Source organism: Diospyros lotus, chromosome 13 (assembly GCF_014633365.1).
Source record: "Diospyros lotus cultivar Yz01 chromosome 13, ASM1463336v1, whole genome shotgun sequence".
NCBI classification, from domain to species: Eukaryota; Viridiplantae; Streptophyta; class Magnoliopsida; order Ericales; family Ebenaceae; genus Diospyros; species Diospyros lotus.
In genome coordinates, this window is record NC_068350.1 from 39,837,418 (window position 1) to 39,859,415 (window position 21,998).

The following is a 21,998-nucleotide window of genomic DNA, read 5'->3' on the forward strand; positions in this document are numbered from 1 at the left end:
ATCATTGGTCTTCTAGGATTAATAAGGACATGATTAATGGCTGGTTTTCCCGGTTTAACGTAGTCGACTTGATTCACGCCATTAGTCCGGTTCCGATTATCCTTAACTCATTGTGAAACTCCCAATTGGTTGCGGATTCGCTCTAATTGCTGCTGCATTGTACAAGTTATTTCCCGTTGTTTTTCGATTGCTCTTCAAATCGCGAGCAGCCCCCGATTGTCGTTACGAGGTTGGTTGCTACCGTTACCTTCAAGATTAGTCATTTGATTGGTTGATGAACCGCTCTGATATCACTTGACGCAGCGTATAGCGTGGGTGTGGAAAAGACTCACCAAAATAAATCCTTGAAGGAACAAACTTCAATGACCAAAGCTTGGCTTTCAAGAAGATGCAAAAACAAGACTTGTTTTGCTAAGAAAACCCAAATAGGTTGCTAAAATTTGTATTGGGAAAAATTGATTACAAACTCTAGATCCTAGGCATATTTATAGTATTTGGCTAATCCAAATACTATAAACATGAAGTAGAATCCTAAAACATATGAAGTATTAAAATACTGTTATGGCGCTATTGTTCTGGCGATACTGTTCCGGCGTGGTCGGATCGGCTTTGGCTGGGTCTTGATTAGTGACCGCATCAATCCACCAATCTGAACCTAAAAATTAGCGAAATTCACAACCATTTCGGATACTGGCTTCGCCTTCAATCTCGGATACCAACTTTGCGTTCACTGTTGTCAAACTCCTGTACGCATTCGATTCTCAAATTGGCGAACCCGCTTCCCACCTCTGCTTCCAATTACTCGAATTGATGACCCCATTGGCCACTGCCTATTCTGTCGTCGTTGGCTTCCCTAATAGACCCATGTCACCAACTGCCCTAACATTGGCTCTAAAATTTCTGTAATCACTCACGAACGCTCGCACCAAGAATTGATTGACCCACTTTGCCAGCTGCCAAGAACGCCAGCTTTGATACCACTTGTCAAGCCCCAAGACTTGAGGAGGGACAATTATGGAAATCAAATGGTTTGAACATAATAGAATGAGAAAGAGAGAGAGAGACGAGAGAGAGATAGGATATGGAATAGAAACTTCTGTATTCTTTGATACCCCTTCCATTCTGCCGAAGGTCTCTTTTATAGAGCCTCTAGCCACATCCTCACCTGTTATCCAACCATCCAACTAACTTAACAGCCATGCTAGCTGTTGTACAATGAGTTAGTTATTCCCTTTTCTCACCTAACCTCTTACCCCTTTTCAGTTGCCCACCTAACAGCTTATTCACCTTGAATTTCCCCTCAATTACAAGCATACCCCTATTGTCATGACAGATACCATGCCTATGAAACTATCTCTTTTGGCTCAACTCCTTAAAATTTGTTAAAACCGAGAACTATAACCTCTCAAGAATCACTCAAGAACCTTACCGAACTCAAACAACATTCAAGACTGAAAGTAGATAATAAAAACATAATTAAATGTAAAGAAAACCAAACCAGATTGCAGCACACATGATATACCCTGGTTCATGCAATTTACATGGCACTACATCCAGCAATCCAAGAAGCAACCAATCCACTAGAAACGTATAAGAAACCAGTACAAGAACACCCTTCTTTCACCTCACCTTGCCTCTCGAATATAATACTCTAACTGAAGACAACAAGAACTATAAACGCACAGCTCTCTTTCTCGCCTCTCATTGTATTCGAACACAAGGAATGAAAGATACAATTGATTGAATGATGAGACTGACCTCCGCACCCTTCTATTTATAGACTAGAGGGGCGGAACTACCTAAGGGAAAATAACTAACTCATAAAAGTCAAATCTACCCTTAGAAGTTACAATTAGTTACATTTATGTCCTATTAACTAATTGCCGCCAAATCATCTCTTATTTCTTCCTGATTTCTCCCATAATTCTAGCATTCTATTACTTTTAGGCAGAACAGTAACAAAATTGATGGCAACTAAGTTGTCCTGTAGAAGCACCTTATCAATGTAGCTGCTTTCTAAGGTTTCTTGTCAGTACCTTTGGGTCATCCAATTTTGTAAGATAGATAGTTCCCATAAAGAATTCAGCATCACTTACTTCATCATGAAACACCTAGAAGATCACCCTATACACCTCTCTTCTTACTAAGCAATGCAAAAGGAGATCATTTAGAGCATGCATTGTGTTATTAGTTACTCCTATGCTTTTATGATGTCTATAGCTTATTCTTGGGGGTTTAATTTAGATAGTTGTGCCCTTGCATGTTCAACATTGTCAGTATAGAGATGGTTGGACTCTAATGTCTAACAATTCTAATCATGTCATCTCTCATTGAAGTTCGTCTAGAGACTTGAGCATTGCAAGTTCAATTAGGGGACAAGGTATTATGATGGGTTGATCCATTCATCAGACCCTTTTTTTTTTCGTTGGGTAAAACAATAAATAAATAGCAATGCGTTAAAGTGAGCAAACAAGCACCTTATGGAAGCACTTAAGTGCCTTGTGGCGTTGCTTTCTTTCCTTGGTGAAAAGAAAACAACAAATAGTGAAGAAATAGGTAGGATAAAATCAATCTTTTTCCCGTCAATAATACATCAGCTTTAGGGAAAAATTTATACAGCAAAAGTTCTAAAAAATCTCCTACAATCTCTCCTACTTTACAGCAGTAGATAATATACATTGAAACTACAAATATACATGAGAAATATCTAAAAACATTCCTAGATTTTAGCTAGTATTATCTTCCAGAACTCCTTAATCTCGGAGTTTAATCCGTGCCATGTATGCCACATTTCACACCTTGGATTCTTCCAATACTCCCTCTCAAGCTGGTGAATAGATGTCAATCATTCCCAGCTTGCTTCTAATCACTTCAAAACCTTGCTTTTGCATTGCTTTGGTCAAAATGTTTGCTTCTTGATCTTTGGTGGGAACATAAGTCAAGTTTATGTCTTCATTTTCCAGCTCCCTCTTGATAAAATGCCTGTCAATTCGAACATGTTTCATTCGATCATGCTGGACTGGATTATTTACTATACTTATAGCTGATTTACTATCGCTATAAAGTACTTTAGGTTCAGTTATAAGAATAGATAAGTCTTCCATGAACCTTTCCACCCAAATTACCTCACAAATGCACTGTGCGATGGTTTTATACTTGGCGTCAACACTACTACGAGAGACAACTTCTTGTTTCTTGCTTCTCCATGTGACTAAATTCCCCCAAAGCTTAGTGCAATACCTCGATGTAGACTTGCTATCCTCAATGGATCTAGCCCAATCTGCATCTGCAAAGCTTCTTATTCCTTTATCCTTGCTTTTCTTGAATAGCATTCCCTTCTCGGGAGTCCCCTTTAAATACCTCAGGATATGGTAGGCAGCTTCTAGATGTCTTTTGGTTGGGGAATGCATGAATTGGCTAATTATACTCACTGCATATGCAATATCTAGACGTGTATGTGAAAGATAAATCAATTTCCCCACCAAACGTTGATACCTTCCAATCTCCACTGGTTGTTCCTCATTGTTCTCTTTTCTATTTTTCTAGTTGGGTTCTAATGGAGTGCTTGCAAGCTTACACCCAAGCTTTCTTGTCTCTTTTAACAGATCAAGAGTGTATTTTCTTTGAGATATGAAAATACCCTCACTGCTTCTTGCTACTTCAATCCCTAAGAAATATCTCATCTCTCTCAAGTCTTTTACCTCAAATGCTACTTTCAGTTGCTACTTCAATCTTTCTATCTCTTGATCATTGTCTCCGGTGATGATTATATCATCTACATAGACTATTAGGATTGTTCTCTTACCCTTGCTATCAATTTTTGTGAAGAGAGTGTGATCCGCTTGCCCTTGGGATTACCGCCCTTGCGCGGTCCTTCGCCGCTCGTGCCCTCCATTTCGACAGAGGAGGTAAATCGAAGGTGGAGGCTTTGCCTCACTGCGCAGGACAAGGAATCGAACCTGCGATCTACTGGTATGAATCCCAGCTTATCGTGGCCCAACCACTTGGCATATGCCCTGGGGGCATGATTCGCTTGCCCTTGTTTGTATCCTAGGTGATTTAGTGTCACTAAATCTCTTGACCATGCCCTAGGAGATTGCTTTAGGCCATACAAGGATTTTTTCAATCTACATACCTTCCTCTTGTATCTTTTCTTTCAAAACCAGGGAGAATTCTCATGTAGACTTCTTCTTCCAACTCACCATTGAAGAAAACATTTTTTATGTTTAGTTGATGGAGTCTCTAGTCCAAATTGACTGCCAATGACAATAATAACCGGATAGAGTTAAGTTTGGCCACCGGTGCAAATGTTTCCTCATAGTTAAGGCCTTGCGTTTGGGTAAAACCTTGAGCTACAAGCCTTGCTTTGTATCTATCCACTTTCTCATTTGAGTTGTACTTTATGGTGAACACCCACTTGCTGCCAACTGTGTGTTTTCCATATGAAAGATTCATTATTTCCCAAGTACCATTCTTTTCCAGGACTAACATTTCTTCCATAACTGCTTTCCTCCATTTTTCCTCTTGCAGTGCATTGTAGATATCTTTAGGATCAACATTTTTTGTGAATGCCTTGAATTTAGGAAACAACTTTGTATATCCCAAAAATTCTGAAATAGGATTCTTAGGACACTTGGTGCATGATCTAACTCCTTTCCTCCAAGCAATGGGAACATCTAGATCATATTCCAGCTCATGCTCCTACTGTACTTCATCTGTTAGTAATATCAGCCTCCATTTCAGCCTCCTTTCCCTTTGCCTTTTCTCGACTTACCCTCGGTTTAGATTACATGGGTTGTTGCTAATGCTGAGGGTCACAAGGCCTTCTTGAATACACCAATAAGGGTGGTTTAGCTTGAATTTGATCACTCTTGGGCTCGGTCTCTCTTATGTTCTCCCCCTTGATCAAATTCAGGCACATGATTAGGATTAACAGTAGGAAGAGAAAGAGAAGGAGTTGTATCCAAAAACAGAGAATTCCAATTGGTGGTTGTTTCTGAAACATGGGCTGGTTGAGAGTTAGGGTGAAAGAAAGGTTGGTTTTCAAGAAATGAAACATCATAGGAAACAACAAATTTGTGGGTACTAGGATTGTAGCATTTGTATCCTTGTTGTGTTGGAGAGTAGCCCACAAAAATGCATTTGATGGCCTTAGGATCGAGTTTGGATGGAGTGGATGGATTTCGGTGAACAAAAATAGTACATCCAAACAAATGAGGAGTGAGAGAGTTTAGAACTCTAGCATGATGAGGAAAAACATCAAGGAGGACAGCCAAAGGGGTCCTAAACTTTAGGATTTTGGAAGGTAGGTGATTGATAAGATAGGCAGAGGTCAAAACGGCTTCCCCCAATATGAATTTGGAACGGAAGTAGTTAACATCATTGCTCTAGCTGTTTCAAGTAGATGACGATTCTTCCTTTTAGCAATTTCATTTTGTTGAGGGTTATAGAGACATGAACTTTGGTGAATGATACCATGCTCAATTAAGTATGTGTTGAATTCATTAGAAAAGTATTCCCTGCCATTATCAGTTCTCAAAACATGAATTGAGGATTGAAACACATTCTGTACCATATGATGAAACCTTTTGAATATAGAAAAGGCTTCAGATTTTTCTTTTATCAAAAAAACCTAGCAAACCCTTGTATGGTCATCAATAAAGGTGATAAACCATCGTGCATTGATGAGGGTTGTGGTTCGAGAAGGCCCCCAAATATCACTATGAACTAAGTGAAAAGGTGTGGAGGAAGTATAAACATGATTAGGATGAGGTATCCTGGTTTGTTTTGCAAGAATACACTGTTCATAAGCATAGTTATTAAAGGCGCGCCTAGGCGTGCGCCTAGGCGCAAGGCGCCTTAAGGCGCCAGTTTGGCGCCTCGCCTGGGCTGAGGCGAGGCGGTTTTTGCAAGGCGCGCGCCTTGCAAGGTGAGGCGTTGAGGCGCGCCTCATGAAAACCACGCCTGCATCCTGCCTACATCATTTCTTTCTCTCCTCTCCAGCATCCCCTCTTCTCAGTTTCAGCATGTATACATCACTACTTATTTACATTTCTTTAGTTTAAGTAAATGTCCACATTTTCTTTTATTTATATTTTACCTTCCATTTACTTTAATACATAAATGTAAATAAGAAAGTACCCCTCATTTGGATTCAATAAAAATATCTAAAAAATCAAAATCCATAACAATAAGAAAATAGAATTTTGATTTTAGTACAAATTCAGGATTTAGCGATTTTACCACCCCCAAAATACATACCTACTATTTCTTGAAAAATTCATTAAAAATCATTTTAACAACAATGAATATTAACTATCAAAATACCGGGAGTTAGTTTTTCAAAATGAAAACATTTCTTATATGTCTCCTTATAATGCCCTAATCTTCCAGACTTAGAAAAAATGCGCTAATCTTCCAAACCTAGAAAAATAGCATTTTTCAAAATGAAAGCATTTTCTTGATTGTGGACTTGTAGTGTTTATTGATTGTGGAGAATACTAAAGCTATTCCAAAATGTCCTCCATCAATAAAACAAGAGATTGGAGAGTACATGCAAAAGAAGAAAAATAACAAGGAATCAAGGATGAGCAAAATATGGCACCGTAAGATGATGATTTTCAATTTGGTGAAGGGTATGATGATGATGATGATGATTAAAACTTCTTTATTGATTGTGGACTTGTAGTGTTTTTATGTTTGTTTAGAACTTTGCACGATGGTTGGTACTTGTTTGAGTTTGAGACTTTAAGTTTGAACTTTGATGATGTTTCTAGTTTAGAAATTGTATGATGAATGAATTAACTTTGATGTTGTTAGTTTAGAATTTGAAGATAATGAAACATTAATGATATGCATGTGTTATTATTGATAATTTGATAGTTTTTTATGATTTTACAAGATTTTTAGTTTTTTTTCTAAAAGGTGCGCCTCGCTTCGCAAAGGCGCGCCTCGCCTCGTGCGCCTCGCGCCTCAGGCTCCAGGACCCTTTGCGCCTCGCTGCGCCTCGCGCCTTTCAGAACTATGTTCATAAGAATAATTGTGAATTTTATTGCTCGATAAAGAAGGATACAAGAGTTTAAGATATTCAAAACTTGGGTGTCCTAACCGCTTATGCCATAACATAATGTTTGAATCTGAAACAAGAGCTAAAGAATATAAAAGCCAAGTCCTAGAATCAGTAGAATGATCATGCCTTGGTGTTTGATAGAGCCTTCCTTTCATCTCGGCACTGCTAATCATCTTTCCCGAGGATAGATCTTGAAAAACACAAAAAAATTTGGAGAATATCACACTGCAGTCCCTGTCAGTTGTAAATCTGCTTATTGATATTAAATTACGCTGCAAGTTTGGGACATAAAGGACTGATTTAAGTATTAATCCTCCTACCACAATTGTTCCTTTTCCCTTTGCAAAGGATATTGTACCATTAGCCATAGAGACATTTATAGGTTTATCACATGATTCAAAATTGGACAATAAATTTAAAAAACCTGTCATGTGATCTTAGGCACTAGTGTTTATAATCCAACTGTTGGTAGGTATTCTTTGAGATATAAGAGAATAGGCAATATTTCCTTTTGTGGCCAAAGAAACCATAGGAGTAGGATTTTCTGCATTCTCTGATTTAGTCACCTTTGTTTGGCTGAGAAGTTGTTGTAATACTTCTAGTTGAGTTGCTGTGATGGTAAGAGGTGTTGGATTCCCTTTCTCGGCTTCCACCATATGGACTGATTGGCCTCCAGCTTGTCCTCCTCTTCTTTGATTCTTAGGCTTCCAGTTAGCTGGTTTTCCATGGATTTTCCAGCATATCTCTCGTGTGTGATAGGGCCGGTTACAATGGTCACACCATTGTTTTTCTCTTGCAGTCTCCCCTCTAGAAGATAGAGGAGTCTTTCTCTTAAAAGTATTTAAGGCTGATGCAGGGGAATAGACTTCATTAGAAGAGTGTCCTGACTCCGTGAACATGACTTTCTTCCTACTTTCTTCCCTCCTAACTTCAGCAGATACTTCCTTGATGGTTGGAAAAGGTTTCATCCTTAGCAGCTGACCCCTAACCTCATCTAACTCTGAGTTTAATCCATGAAGCAAATCAAACACTCTCTCCTTCTCCATCATCTGACCATATTTTTTACCATCCGCTGTGCACTCCCATTTAATCTCATAGAAGAGATCCATCTCTTGCCACAAAGCTGTTAGAATATTAAAATATTCAGTGACCGAGTTTGTATCTTGTTTTGTGTTTCAAATGAGAGATCGAACTTGAAAACTGTGGTACTCAGATTAATAGTGCCTTAGAGCAGGCAAAAGTATGATACTGAAATGGAGCAGAAAATTTGAACTTAAAACAGTTAATAATGAATTGTTATATGATGCTAATTTAGTTTTCTTTTTACTTGGCTTTTCTGGGTTTTTACCTCACTGCAAATATTAACCTTGAGTTACTTATAGAAAACTGCTTAATACTCATTCCTGAAATGATAGTTTTCTCTCTGTAGGCAAAAGAATATGGGAGTTGTGTAGCAGCAAAAGTTCCACAAGTTGAACGTGATATGTGTCTGAAAGAATTCATGGCATTGAAAGATTGCATGCAGAATATGGTATAGGGATATTTAATAGTGTGGAAAGGAGATACAGTTTGTGTTGTCCTATTTTACACATAAATGTACATATATATATATTTTCACATATGTATGCATATATATTTGCTGTAATGCATTTTTCCTTCCTTTTCCTTTACAGCTGAGAAGAAAAGCCTAAGTTTTACAGTAGGTTTATGCTGCGTACAGTTGGCACCCTCAGTTGATCTCAGAGGTTATAGTTGGAGCAAGAAAAAAGGTTTGCATATATCATTGGTAGAATATCCATTATGTTAGTCTAAAGTCTTTTAACTATTGTGGTTTTTTGCTGCTATCCAAATGATGCAGTCAAATTCTTCTCTTCATAAGCGCAACAGTTGCTTATAAGCTTTGCTCTGAACTTCTCTGCTGTGGTAGTTACATTACCCCAAGAATTCCTGTTACAAGTTTGGAAACTAAGGAACTAACTAACATGTTTGGGAAAGCATCAAGTTCTCAGTCCAGCACTAGTTTTAGTGGATCTGGTGCTCTATCACATGTTTACATTCAGTACCCCCCCTTACGATGTAGCATCCCTGGAGCAAGAGGTTTATTTTATGATGATGGGAACAAGTTGCTACTCTCACCAACTTCTGATCAGGTATATGGTGGATAAGAAAATAATAATGCAACTGCCTTTCGCAGTCCACTGTCAATTTTGCTGCATCAGTTTTTTTTTCCAGTAAATAAGTTTGTAGTTTGTTTTCCAGGTTTTTTCGTGGAAAACTTCTCCCTTTGCTCCTCTTGTTGTTCCCACCATTGACTCTATACAGGAAGGGCCTGTCTTATCAATCCGATACTCTTTGGATACCAAAATTTTGGCTATTCAACGATCAGACCAAGAGGTTCAGTTTTGGAATAGGGAAACTGGCAACACATTTAGGCAGAGGTGCCGGTCAGAGACAGACAGTATTCTGGGATTCTTTTGGACTGATTGTCCTAACTGTGATATTGTGTTTGTAAAGACCAGGTATGTAAATGGAAAAAGTTTCCTGTCCACTTTCCTGGATGTGTGTTGCTTTGTGTCTATATGGTGAAATCAATAGATTTCTTAAACTATTTAAAATATAATATGGAGATGGGGTATGAAAAATGTAGACTGAACGATAATTTCATTTCTAGTATGCATTTATGCTTGGATAGTTGATTTGGTTTGTGTGGTGTAAGTAGGCTTTATGGCGTACAGTATAAAAAGAATAATACAACACAGCCCAAGAATCAAATGGTGGGATTTAAAAGGTGAAGAATATTCTATTTTCTAGGATAAAAATGTGTGGCAGAAGAGATCGGACTGTCGAAGGAGAGACTAACCAAATGGGCATTGACATGACTACTATTGTTTGAAATACAACAAAAATAGTTCTAGGAGAGTTGAAGGAAAAAACTCCAGACTAAAAAGAGTCTACTTAGTTGAATGAAAAGAGAAGAAAATATCAAAGCCAATAGAGCTTGCTAGATTACTTTACAATGTTTACATACATGTTATGATGAAGAAAACCTGAAAAAGTATATTTTGGCCCCAAAAAATAAAGCAAAAGAAAGTAGTTAGTGAAGCAAAGTCAGAAGCTTATAAAATTGTAGCACTGACTTGAGACAAAAGATGGGAAAAAGATATATATAAGGTAGCTAAAGCAAGAGAAAGAACAACAACGATTTTGAGCTAAGAGGAATGTGTAAAAGATGAAAATTGAAAGGTGCCAGTAAATGAGAGGATGATCAAGGAGATGAAAAAAGTATTTCTTGAACTTAATTCAATAAAAATGGAGAAACTAGTCTTATCATATGTTGCTTCATATTAACAATTTTGAAAAAGAGAATTACAAGTTTTGTAGACATATTTGTTCAAATGAGAAAAGGTAATTTATGAAAAGATGAAAAATAGTTAAGCAATTTGACCAGATAATATCTTGATATAATCATGGAAATGCATGGGAGAAGAGGTCTTTTTTTTTTTTTTTTTTGGCTTAGCAAAATTGTTTAATGTGATCTTTAAATAAAAAAGGATGTTAGACATGTGGAGAAAGAGCACTTTAGTGCTTATTTATATGGATAAAGCAGATGTTCAAAGTTTTGAAAATTGAAGAGGGATCAAACTTTTTTGGGAGTAAAAATAATATTATGAAAGATGTACTTAGCCCGCTATCTACTAACTTAAGATTTTAGATAATATGATGATTAACAATTTAACAAAACTAGTGATCCACGTTATGAAACTTTGGATGAGGATAATTGAGGAATGGTTTGGGATAGAAATCAAGGTCTGCAAAACCAATTTGGTTTTTGCCTAATAGGTTAGTAATGGAAGTTATCTACTTAGAGTTTGTCAGAAAGGTCCAGAGATAAACAAAAAGATTTGCATATTATACGGACCTGGAGAAGCCCTATGACAGTCTTCAAAGAAGTTTCATAAAAGGGAAGTTTGCGGCTATGGTCTTTGTGTTTTTTCTTGTTCAGTCACTGCCTCCAATTGAAGAAGACAACATAGGGCTTTCAGCCCCTTTTGTACTGGCCTGTTTGATTTTCATAACCCACAGTGCTAGCCCAAACCTAAGTTCAAGGCCTTACCCCAAATCCTTTAAACCATCAACCAATCTGTTTTTTATCCAACTCATCCCATTTAGACCTAGTGTTTCAAACTCATTCTCTTAAGCTTTTCACCACCAGCCCCAAGTTCAGTGTTGAGCTAAAGCATATTTCAATGAATCCAAATTTCCAGCCCGAGTTTGATCCCAAATCTAGTCCAGGTCCAATCCAAGCTTTACAACCAATATCCCACATCTTCTAGCGGACTTAAACTCAGTTCCTGCAAGAACAAAATAAATAAATAGATAAGTAAAATATTGCTGCAAATAGATGTCACACACCCTCTACGGGTGGTGTATCTGGCCATGAACCCTAAACATTCATCAAATTTATTATCAAAAGAAATAACCAATGTTTACAAATACCAAACTGAACAATATTCCACAAGAAAACCCCAATGTTCACATTATGAAGATAACCAAATTAACTACTCTAATTGAGTCCACTTGAGTGCTCTAGCCCAAGTCCGCATCTAGCCTATCGTTATTACTCACCTAAAATGGGTTGGAGGGGGTGGTGAGCATAAAGCCTAGTGGAGGCTATCCTACATGATAGATCATTAACAAAATAAAGAATTTCATATGTATATAATAAAACAAAGTTCAAAGGTTCACCATTATTCCCCATGCAACAAGTATTGTCAATACAGTTATATCACATTAAATCACATGGTGTAGCTACAATTTTCCATGATGTATAAAACATCAATTAACCAAGGGAACCACAATATCATTCCATAATCAATTTAAAGCTCATTAATTATCTCAATGGGTAGTGCAGCCTTGGATCCAGTAACTTCCCTGGGATCCACCCTCGAGTAAGTACTTGGTGGAGTGTGACAAAATAATCACTTCATCTCCTCCCGTTGAGAAACTAAAATGGCACCGTATAGATAGTCAAATTTTTGTTGCTAAAGTAACCCCTAGACTTCTCATGGTTCCATAATAGTTTAAAAAAATATGATTCTAACACCATTAATATTCTTTTCAAAATGATTGATAAATTACCATTCTCAATTTATTTTCAAATCAACAGTTCAAGCATAGTATATCACATAACAAAATTTGAGAACATTGAATTATCCACAATTATCTCTAACTTGAACTATCATAAAATGATTTCATGTCATTTAAAATCTCCAAAGTATGGCCACTGGTTTTTCTAGAGTTTTTCTATGGTGGCCACTAACCTCAGATCCGAAAGCATAGTTGCTGATTTCTGGTAACCTCCTCCTGCTCCTCTACTTTTTCTGTTTTGCTTTCTCTGATTTGTGATGAATTAATTCATCAGTCTTGGCTCTTTTTATAGCCATTTTGAAAGTTATCTAGTCCTCTTTGAATTGGGATTGGACTCCTTTGTTTCCCAACTGATAATCCTTATCATAATTCCCAATTGATTGATGTATAGTTTATCTTCTCCTACCGACTGTCGATTAGAATCCACATCTTCTGAGGCTTCACTCCCATTTATCCATATCAATTATTTATTTTATGAGATCCTTTAGATAAATCCCATTCCATCTTGGATTTCTATTTGTATCTCTAGTTATTTTTACTTCTTCATTTATATTAAAAAAAAAAAATATTATGTTTGATCTCTAATCCCCTTCTAGGCTTAATCATAATTAGGGTTCTCTACCATTGTCTTTTGTTTAAATTTGAATTTCGTGTGTTACAGTAGATCTAGTAGCACTAGCAAATGCCAAAAGATACATATGAGGAGAAAAAGGTTTTAACTGCTGGCCTATAAACCTTTTTGGTACTGGAAAATAGTGAATTCAGTTTAAAGACTTCTGGTGGAGGCCTAAAACTATGATGGCTCTTGTTTTGCTAAAAATCCCATGTTCATTATCATCAGTAAAACAGTTTTATGCTACTGAAAAGGCAACATTCTTAAGATATTTCTGATAGCTGTTGTTGATGTTCTGCTGGTCATTTAGGCTGTAAAAGAAATAACATCTTCTTGTTGTCTCTCTTTTGGGTTGGGTGAGGGTGTTATTACTTGAAATCTTAGAACTGACCTTACAGTTGTTCGTCAAATTAAAAGGAAATCAAAATGACCAACTGTCAATGCAAGTTCTTCAATGCCTCTATATTTATTTTAAAAGTATGTTTGATTGGTCTTTGAGTTCCATTGACTTTCTATGAACAGCCAACTATGTTTTTTTGCTCCTATTCCATTTCACTAATATTTTTTTTAATACAGTGGGCTTGATTTCTTCTCTCTTGATTCTGAGTTAAAGTCACTCAAATTTGTTGAGACAAAGAGATTTAATGTGAGTTGGTATATTTACACACATGAAAGCCGCTTGATTCTTCTTGCTTCAGGAATGCAGTGCAAAAGTTTTACTGGATATCAGGTATATTTGACAGTGTTACTTGCATGAGCGCTTTCTGTCTAAGCTTTGGTTGGTTTTTTCAAGGATACCTTTGGTTGGTCTTATTGAAGATATGAATCAGGAAATGAGGTACATGAAAACAATTTGTCTTGTTGCTTTCATCTTGGGGGCATTATTAATGCTTGATGTGTTCCCAATTTTCCAGAGTATGACCACCATATACCTAGAATACAACTTTAAGCTTATGATAATATTTTTCTTCATTTTGGGCAATTAAAGTATTCAGTGAAGCCATGCAATTCTTATTTTACACAAGATTTGTAGGGAAATCATGGAACTATTTTAGATTAAAGGCCTTACAGGGGAGGCAAAAATTACATGATGCCATGTAACCATTTATCTGATCTTGTTTATTTTACCCTGCTAACACAGAATTGCATATGGGGTTGTCTGAGGAGTAAGCATGATGATGTGTCAACCTTATCTGCAACTTGGCAGTTGAAGGGGAAAAGGGAAAGAACACAAAAAGAACTAAATAACTGCTGAAATAGTTTTTTTTTTCTTTTCTTTTTTGGTCTAACATACAAATTTGCTGAGGGAGATTAAGTGGCTTGGGTGGTATTTTCTTCTGCCTTTATTTCCTTGGTGCTTGTTTCTTCTGTTAGTTTGATTCTTTGCTGTTCCTTCTGGTTAGCTTTCATCTGCAGGTATTATTCGCTTGCCAAAATTTGAGATGGCAATGGCTAAATCAGAGGCAAATAATAGGCCTGTCCTAGCTGCTGAAGATGTCCATATTGTGACTGTGTAAGGTTTTGGTTTTATTAGTGTTTTTTTATCCTAGCTAGTTTTGAGGGTATAGTTAATTTTTAATCAGAATTTAACTCCAGATTTTCTCAATTCACAGCTATGGTAGAATATATTGCCTGCAAATTGATAGAGTTGCAATGCTACTCAACTCATATAGATTCTACCGTGATGCAGTTGTACAACAGGTAACTATTGCTTGTAGTTCCTCAATCTTATGATCTGTTCTAGTTTGGGCACTGGGAAATGGCGCCTATAGTGAGGGGAGCTTTTGGAACTAATAACCGCATTAGGGATAAGCTCTGATCCAATCTGTATAATGAGAAAACGGACTTTCAGATGTTGATGATGAATTCCATGACATGCTCCTGTCTAGTTTTTAACCATGATGAGCTAAAATCACATCTTTGCTAAGTTTGCTTGCTAAAGAATATATGTGAATATACTTCTTGTTGATGCTTATATTTATCTAATTCAAACATTATCTCTAACTGAACAAGATTAATTCTACCCTACTGAGGGGAGAAAAAGAAAGAAAATAGAAAATGCTATGAAAACCTAATGTATTGAGCTTTTTGCTACTATTAATAGTCAATCATAAGCCTAGCTAAAGAACAGTGAAAATGCCATTAAAACTAGCTTTTTCATTCAAAGTATTGTCAAGTAATCCTCTCAGCACTTTTAGTACTGAAAGTAGTTCCCCTATTAATAGTCGATTGTAAGCCTGGATAAAAGAGTGGGGCCGTGCTAGGTAGTTGACAGCTAGCATAAAAATTGCCGAGTTCATTTTATCATACTCTAGACAAAATACTAAATCATTATGGTTAACCCTATTAGCGATGGGCTATATTGCTCGACTGCAATGAAAAATGACCTATGGTTACTTCATCAATGCCATGGTGTAGTGTGAACATTACAAAGATTCTCACTTTTTCATGAACTAATGCCAGTGAAGAAGTTGATGTAGGACCAAGTTTAAGGATTGGATGGTGGGAAGTAGAATTTTAACAAAGAAATCTATGGAAGTTGTGGATGTAATGATCAAGAGAAGAATTGATATTGTTTACCTTAAAAGGGATGAGCTGGTTTGGTTAATAAGTCTGAACATAAATTTTGGTACTTAAGGAAAGATTGTATTATAAATGAGGAAGGATTTTTATCAATAAGACTTTAATAATGAGCTAGTGGTTGTGAAGATACGATTATTGCAATTGAAGTTGTTCTAAAAGAAGAGGCTTTGAATATTGTTAGCATGTGCATCACAAGTTGGGTTGGGAAAGAGATAGAAGCAAAATATTAGGGAAATTTTGAAGGGTTGTTGCATGGAATATCTAAGACAAAATAAGAACATTATCGGAGATGACTTAAAACAGTCATGTGGATAGAGAAATGAATAGGTTTATAAAGATGTGCATGAAAATGATGGCTTTGGTGAAATAAATAATGTTTGTTGGGGTATATGATCCTATGATTGCTAATATCTGATCAAGAAGCAGGATGAACACTTGTTTACATATAAAAATGGTTTATCAATTATGAAAATAAACTATTTCCTTATGAGACCAAAAATAGTTTATGTTGTACTAGAAGAGTGCTTAACCACTCAACATCGGCTTATGATCCTTGTTGTCCATATTAAAATATGGAGGAAGAAGAATAATTATAAATGAAGCCTAAAAATGAAATGCGGGATTGAAAAAAGTAAACGTAAGTTTCTTTGGAAGAAAAAGTATGTTGAAGAGATTGAAGTACAGAAATTGAAGGTAACCCAATATGGTTTCAAATATCGCTATTTGAAACATGGTACAAACTCTCGTAGGATAGACGAAGGAAAAAGCCCCAATCTTGGTGGCGAGTGAAGAAGTACAAGAAAAAATAAAAAATCAAGAGAACTTGTTACAAAATTTTACATGCATGTCGCAATGAAGAAAACTTGAAGATGTATATTTTCGGGGGGGGGGGGGGGGGGGGGAAGCAATTAGTGAAGTAAGGTCAAACCTAGGATATTGGGTGCCGGTGTATTTTATTGATAAATTAGTAGAATAATGGTCAAAGAAAAAAATATTGTTTCTTCCCCACTGGCCAGAATGATTCTGTTTCCAAAGTGACAAATGTGAAAGAATATAAAAAAAAAAAAAATCTTGTCTTTTCAAAGAAAATTAATGAAACCTGTCAAAACTATCAAAACTCAACAAAACATTTCCAAACAATAAGGTGGTGTTCTCTTTGTGTTTCAGTTTTGAGTTTTGAGTTTTGAATTCATTTTGAGTTTTGTGTTTTGAGTGTCTGTTTTGAAATTTTTAAAAACGCGTTCTCTTTGTTATTCTGAAAAATTGTTTCTCAAAACAGAAAATTGGAAAATGCGTTTACTTTGAAATTTTGTAAAATGTTATTTTATGATAATTTATTTAAGAAATTTGATTCAAAATAAATTATAAATTTCATTTAAAGAATTTCAAATAAAATACAACTTATATAATTTAATCATATATAATATATTAAAATTACAAAGTACATTCTAAGTCATTTTTAATTTCACTCAACTATTAATTTCATAATAAATTTATTTTTACCTATAAATTAAATTTGATATTAATTTTGAGATTTAAATTATTCACAACATAATATTTAAAAAATATATAAAGCATAAAATAAAAAAATCTATATTAATTGGGCGTGGAGGCGCGGAAGGGAGAAATGGCAGAAGGCGGTGGCGGGCGACTGGATTTGGGCATGGCAGGCGGTGGCGGTGGCGATGGCGATGGCTTGGGCGTGGAAGGCAGTGGCAGGCGAGAGCGATGGCTGTGGCGGTGGCAGATCTGGGCGTGGAAGGCAGTGGCCGGCGGTGGCTGTGGCAGGTCTGGGCTTGGAGGGCAGTGACAGGCGAGGGCGATGGCGATGGCGGTGGCAGTGGCGGTGGCCGATCTTGGCATGGAAGGCAGTGGCGGTGGAGGATCTAGGCTCGGAGGGCTATAGCGGGCGCAGGAGATGGCAGTGGCGGGCGGATTTGGGTGTGGCAGTGATGGTCGTGGCGAGCGATTGCAGTGATGGCGGTGGCATGGACGATGGAGGCGATCGAACTTGAATAGAAAAGAAGAGAAAGAGAAGAGAGAAGAGAGGTTGAAGAAAATGGATGAAAACGGTGGCTGTTTTCCGTGTTTTGGATGGAGGCTGGTTTTGGCTGAAAACAGCCAAAACGTGTTTTTGGCATTTTGAGTTTTCTGTGTAAATTTTTTGTGTGTTTTGCAAAATGCGTTTTTGAAAATGAGTAAGTAAACGCGTTTTGAGTGTTTTGAAAAACTGAAAATGGAAAACAGGCTGAAAATGCCAAAGAGGCTGAAAATAAGGTGTTGTTCCCTTTGTTGTTTTCAGGCCGTTTTCAGTTTCCCAAAACAGTGAAAACGTATTTACTTTCATATTTTCAAAAACGCATTTTCGAAAACAAGAAAAAAATTTGTAAAGAAATTCAAAATAATAAAAAATCATTTTAGCTATTTTCATCACAAACACTCTCAAATTTTCATAACATAGAAAACAACAAAGACTACTCTCCTCTTCTCTCCAAGATCCAGATTTGACTTCTTTTTTCTCTCCCTTCTCTCTTCTTTCTTCTCTTCTCTTCCTTCTCTCCTCTCTTCTCTTCAAGGCTCGGTTGTCGGCCTCTCCTGCAACCGCCATGAGCCGCTGTTGATCGCCCCCCGTCGTTCGACCGCCCACGCCTTCCATTGTTGACGTCGTTTGCTCCCTTTGCATCGCGACCAGCAACCTAGATCCGCCACCTCCGACTGCTGAACGACCATCGTCGTCCGCGTCCAACCACCATCAACGTTCGAATCACGGCCTCGCCTCGCCTTCACTGGTCATTTGTTCTTCCCTTTTGCCATTCGGTTACGCTGTTTGTCTCTGCTTCTCGTTTGGGCCGACCATCGACGACCCACCTTGCTTCGATCGCCTCTTCGACCACGAATTGCAAGAGTTAATTTATTTTTTTGTATTTTATTTTTGTAACGGGAAAAAAAATATTGCAAGATTCACCAACTTCAAATTGTATATATTATTTAATAATATACTAGCATTGAATTGTTTCAATTTACTGAATAATCAAATTTATTGAATAAAATATCATAAAATAATTTTTCTCAAAATTCCAAAATAAATGCGTTTTTCAGTTTTCTGTTTTGAGAAACAGTTTTTAGAATAACAAAAAGAATGTATTTTCAGCAATCTCAAAACAGACGCTCAAAATACAAAATTGAAAATAAATTCAAAACTCAAAATTAAAAATTGAAACACGAAGAGAACAACCCCTAAGTTGTTTTAGCATTCATTGGAAATATCTAACAACATTTATTTGTATTTACATTTTTTCTAAAATAAATACTAGAGAGTAAATGGAATTTAAAGTTGATTTGAAATGAGAAATAGAACCAAAGATAATGGTTGTAAGACACTTATCCTTTTCCTTTTACTTTACAGGTATTCTCTTCTTTGCATACATACCATAATTGGTCTTATTTTTTCCTTATTATTACCTGAATCTATTATAATTTTTTTGAATAAAAGTAGATTTGAATAAAACTACTTTTATTCAAAAAAAGATAAGGTAAAAAATGCTTGCTGGAAGGATCTCCAAAGTTTTAGAAACAACATGAACTGTGTTTACAACTGATCTCATAATTATTGCTATTTTTGATAACTTGATATATTTATTTTATTGGAACCTACAGAAACATTTGTACTTCATAAAATTGGTTTGTTTGATATTGTTTGCTATATTGAATTATTTTTAAATTGAATTCAAACATGTTTGGTTCTTTAGTTATTGAATTTGTATGAATATTTATATAGTTGTTTTTATACTTCCAGACATTTTTATATGTTTCCAAATTTTTTTGTTTCCTTTATGTTTCTAGATCATTTCCTTTTCAAGTTAAATGCAAGCGGGGAGTGTCGTGCTATGGGATGCCCTTATTTGGAAACAGTCTTAAGTTTTGAAACTTGGGGTTGATCTGCCACATTGGAATAATCACCAGGATATGGACATGTTTCTGAAGCTCTCTATTTGTTGTAGACCCTTCCTTTGATGTGCTTATCTTGAGAAAACGTTAATCTGCTTGAGAAGTTGTCCTTCAAATCCTGTTAGTTTCCGAGATTTGTTACTTTCCATGAACATGTGGCTGGGGTCGGTCCATTATTTTTCTTTCCCTTACAAGTGCTACACTTCCTTCTAATGACTAACATAAACCATACATATTATATCCCAACAGTTGCTGCCACTAGTTAAATTTATTGCTAGGCAGCTATTCATAAAAGTACAATGATGCTCCCGTTAATAAAACTGTGATGTTACCCTTGTGTAGTTCTTTCTTAAAATATATATTCATTCTTACCCAAAAGCAATTGCATAAGAGTGGAGTACTACACATAATTATTATTTCCCTATTGCAATGGTACAAGAGTGGCTTGGGGTTTAAAATTTAGGGTTACAACTTGGTGTGTGATCTTATTTTTTGATTAAAAAAATGAATTCTTCTGTAACTCTACATAATTATTATTTGCTGTCAGCTCTGAATTTAAATCATTCTGTGCATTTTACTGAGAACAAAATAAACTCCTTAAAATTGTAATTCCTGTGTTTTGTAAAGTTTTAATGTTTTATTCCCTACCGCAATGGAAACACTGTTACTTTTGGTGTAGTGAAACCTCATGGTTAATGGAAACTGTTTTTGGAAATTCAGTTTGCTGATATTATCATTGCTTCTGATGTATTTTTCTCCCCACTTTTCGCATATTAGCCTCTGATGCAATTTTTTCTTTCCACGTTTAGGGTCCGTTGCCAATCTATTCAAGCAAAGTTGCTGTCAGCGTGGTTGATAATGTTTTGCTCGTTCATGAAGTTGGTACAAAGGTTGTTATACTCTATGACATATTTTCAGATTCCCGAGCACCTATATCTGCTCCACTTCCACTTCTATTGAGAGGTTATAGGGCCATCGCTTCTTCCTCTCAATCAAGTAGTAGGGATGCAGAAAGTTTAGAGGCAAGAGATACAACTGATGCCGAAGCAATCATCCACGGGGATGGCTGGAGTTTTCTGGTTCCTGATCTTATATGTGATGCTTCAAATGGACTTTTGTGGAAGATCCATCTGGATTTAGAGGCATGTCCAACCCCCCCTCCCCCCTCTTCCTTTGTTCCCTCCTTCCGTTCTAGTGATATGATCTATTACTTTTTGTACCTTTCCTTTGCAGGCAATTTCTGCCAGTAGCTCTGAAGTTCCATCAGTACTAGAATTCTTGCAGCGACGGAAGTTGGAGGCATACAAGGTAGTAGCATTGTCCACTGATATGGTCTTTAGCCCAGCAACATTATTTTCTTTAAGGGACACTGGAATGCCAAATGTTAATACCGTTCTATGTTATCTTCCATGGTTTTGAAGAAAACATCTATATGTTGTGTGAATTGTGATCGTCAGCAAAATTTCTTCTGTGATAATCTAATGGTTTCAGCTTTTGGAGTCATTATGAGATTTGTGCACGTAACAAATAGATATGATTTTTATGCTCTTCTATTTTCCTAATGCCTTTTCATTAAGGACATGTAGTGCACTACTGCCTCTTAACTTTGTAGTTAGTGGTGTTATCACTTTTTTTCCATTTTCAGGCTAAACAATTATGCTTGGCAATGGCACGCACCGTCATTCTAGAGAGAAGACCAGTTTCCATCGTTGCTAAGGCAATGGATATATTAGTTACCTCTTACTCATATTCAATCAAAATGGGCAGTTATGTCAAGGGAAAGAAACCTGTGAAAAGTTCACCTTCTGGTGTTTTACAAGTGAATAATCCAAGTACTGTAGCTGATGGTTCCACCAAGCGGGTAGATGTCTACGGAAAATCTGTCAAACACGAATCTGTTAGTGGAGTTCATAATGAGCCTACCAGTAGATCTTCAACTTTCTCACCTTCCGACTCTGGGGATGATGCTAGCATTGGACCAGAGACTGGCTCAGGTGAGTTGCATTCTTTATCTGGTAAGTGGAAAGGAACTGTCAAATGTGGTTCTTGAAACCCTTGGTGGTGTGTTCATCAGTCCACTTTACAATCTCAACTTCTTTGATCAGGTAGCAACCAACAGAATGCCAACATTACCGAACAGCAGGAGTCTCAAGTTGCTTCAGCAGCAATTTCTCCAGATGAACTGTACAGCTTTGTTTTTGCTCCTGTGGAGGAAGAGATGGCCGGAGACTCCTCATATTTGGTTTCCATTATTATTGAGTTCCTCCGCAGGTACGCTAGTATCTGCTCTTGAAAGCGCAATAACAACCTGTTTCAAGAGGCATGTTTTTTCATTGCAGCTAAAACTTGTGTGTTGGACATGAACATGATGTTCGGTTTGTTCTAGTAGCCTATGTTATTGTGGCCTCCCAAAGTCTTTCTATCTATATTTCTGTTCTGCAGTGCTAATTTGGAAAAGATTAAAGTACATCCAAACATTTGTGTGTTGACCATACAACTGCTAGCCCGCAATGAACGATATGCAGAATTGGGAATGTTCATCATAAACAAGGTTTTCCACCCCACTTTTTACATGTGTATGCTTGGTATTGATAAAAGGCTGCTATATTTCTGCTAACTTTGATGTTGACTTTTAAA

General features: G+C 36.7%; 1 protein-coding gene across 7 annotated transcripts in view; it reads left to right on the forward strand.

The window, feature by feature from the left end:
• LOC127788497 (uncharacterized) overlaps positions 1-21,998 on the forward strand; it is a 40,816-nt gene that overhangs the window by 17,678 nt on the left and 1,140 nt on the right. For 3 of the 7 annotated variants that reach the window (XM_052316838.1, XM_052316836.1, XM_052316841.1), the window contains 12 exons: positions 8,499-8,600; positions 8,743-8,838; positions 8,928-9,219; positions 9,329-9,588; positions 13,407-13,560; positions 14,234-14,343; positions 14,444-14,531; positions 20,171-20,503; positions 20,595-20,669; positions 21,007-21,376; positions 21,467-21,632; positions 21,804-21,912. In XM_052316838.1, the coding sequence (XP_052172798.1) occupies positions 9,052-9,219; positions 9,329-9,588; positions 13,407-13,560; positions 14,234-14,343; positions 14,444-14,531; positions 20,171-20,503; positions 20,595-20,669; positions 21,007-21,376; positions 21,467-21,632; positions 21,804-21,912 (1,833 nt within the window). In that variant the 5' untranslated portion in view covers positions 8,499-8,600; positions 8,743-8,838; positions 8,928-9,051. Of the gene's footprint in view, positions 1-8,484; positions 8,601-8,742; positions 8,839-8,927; positions 9,220-9,328; positions 9,589-13,406; positions 13,561-14,233; positions 14,344-14,443; positions 14,532-20,170; positions 20,504-20,594; positions 20,670-21,006; positions 21,377-21,466; positions 21,633-21,803; positions 21,913-21,998 lie in introns of all 7 variants that reach the window. The other 4 variants (XM_052316840.1, XM_052316839.1, XM_052316843.1 and 1 more) reach the window with 3 other exon arrangements.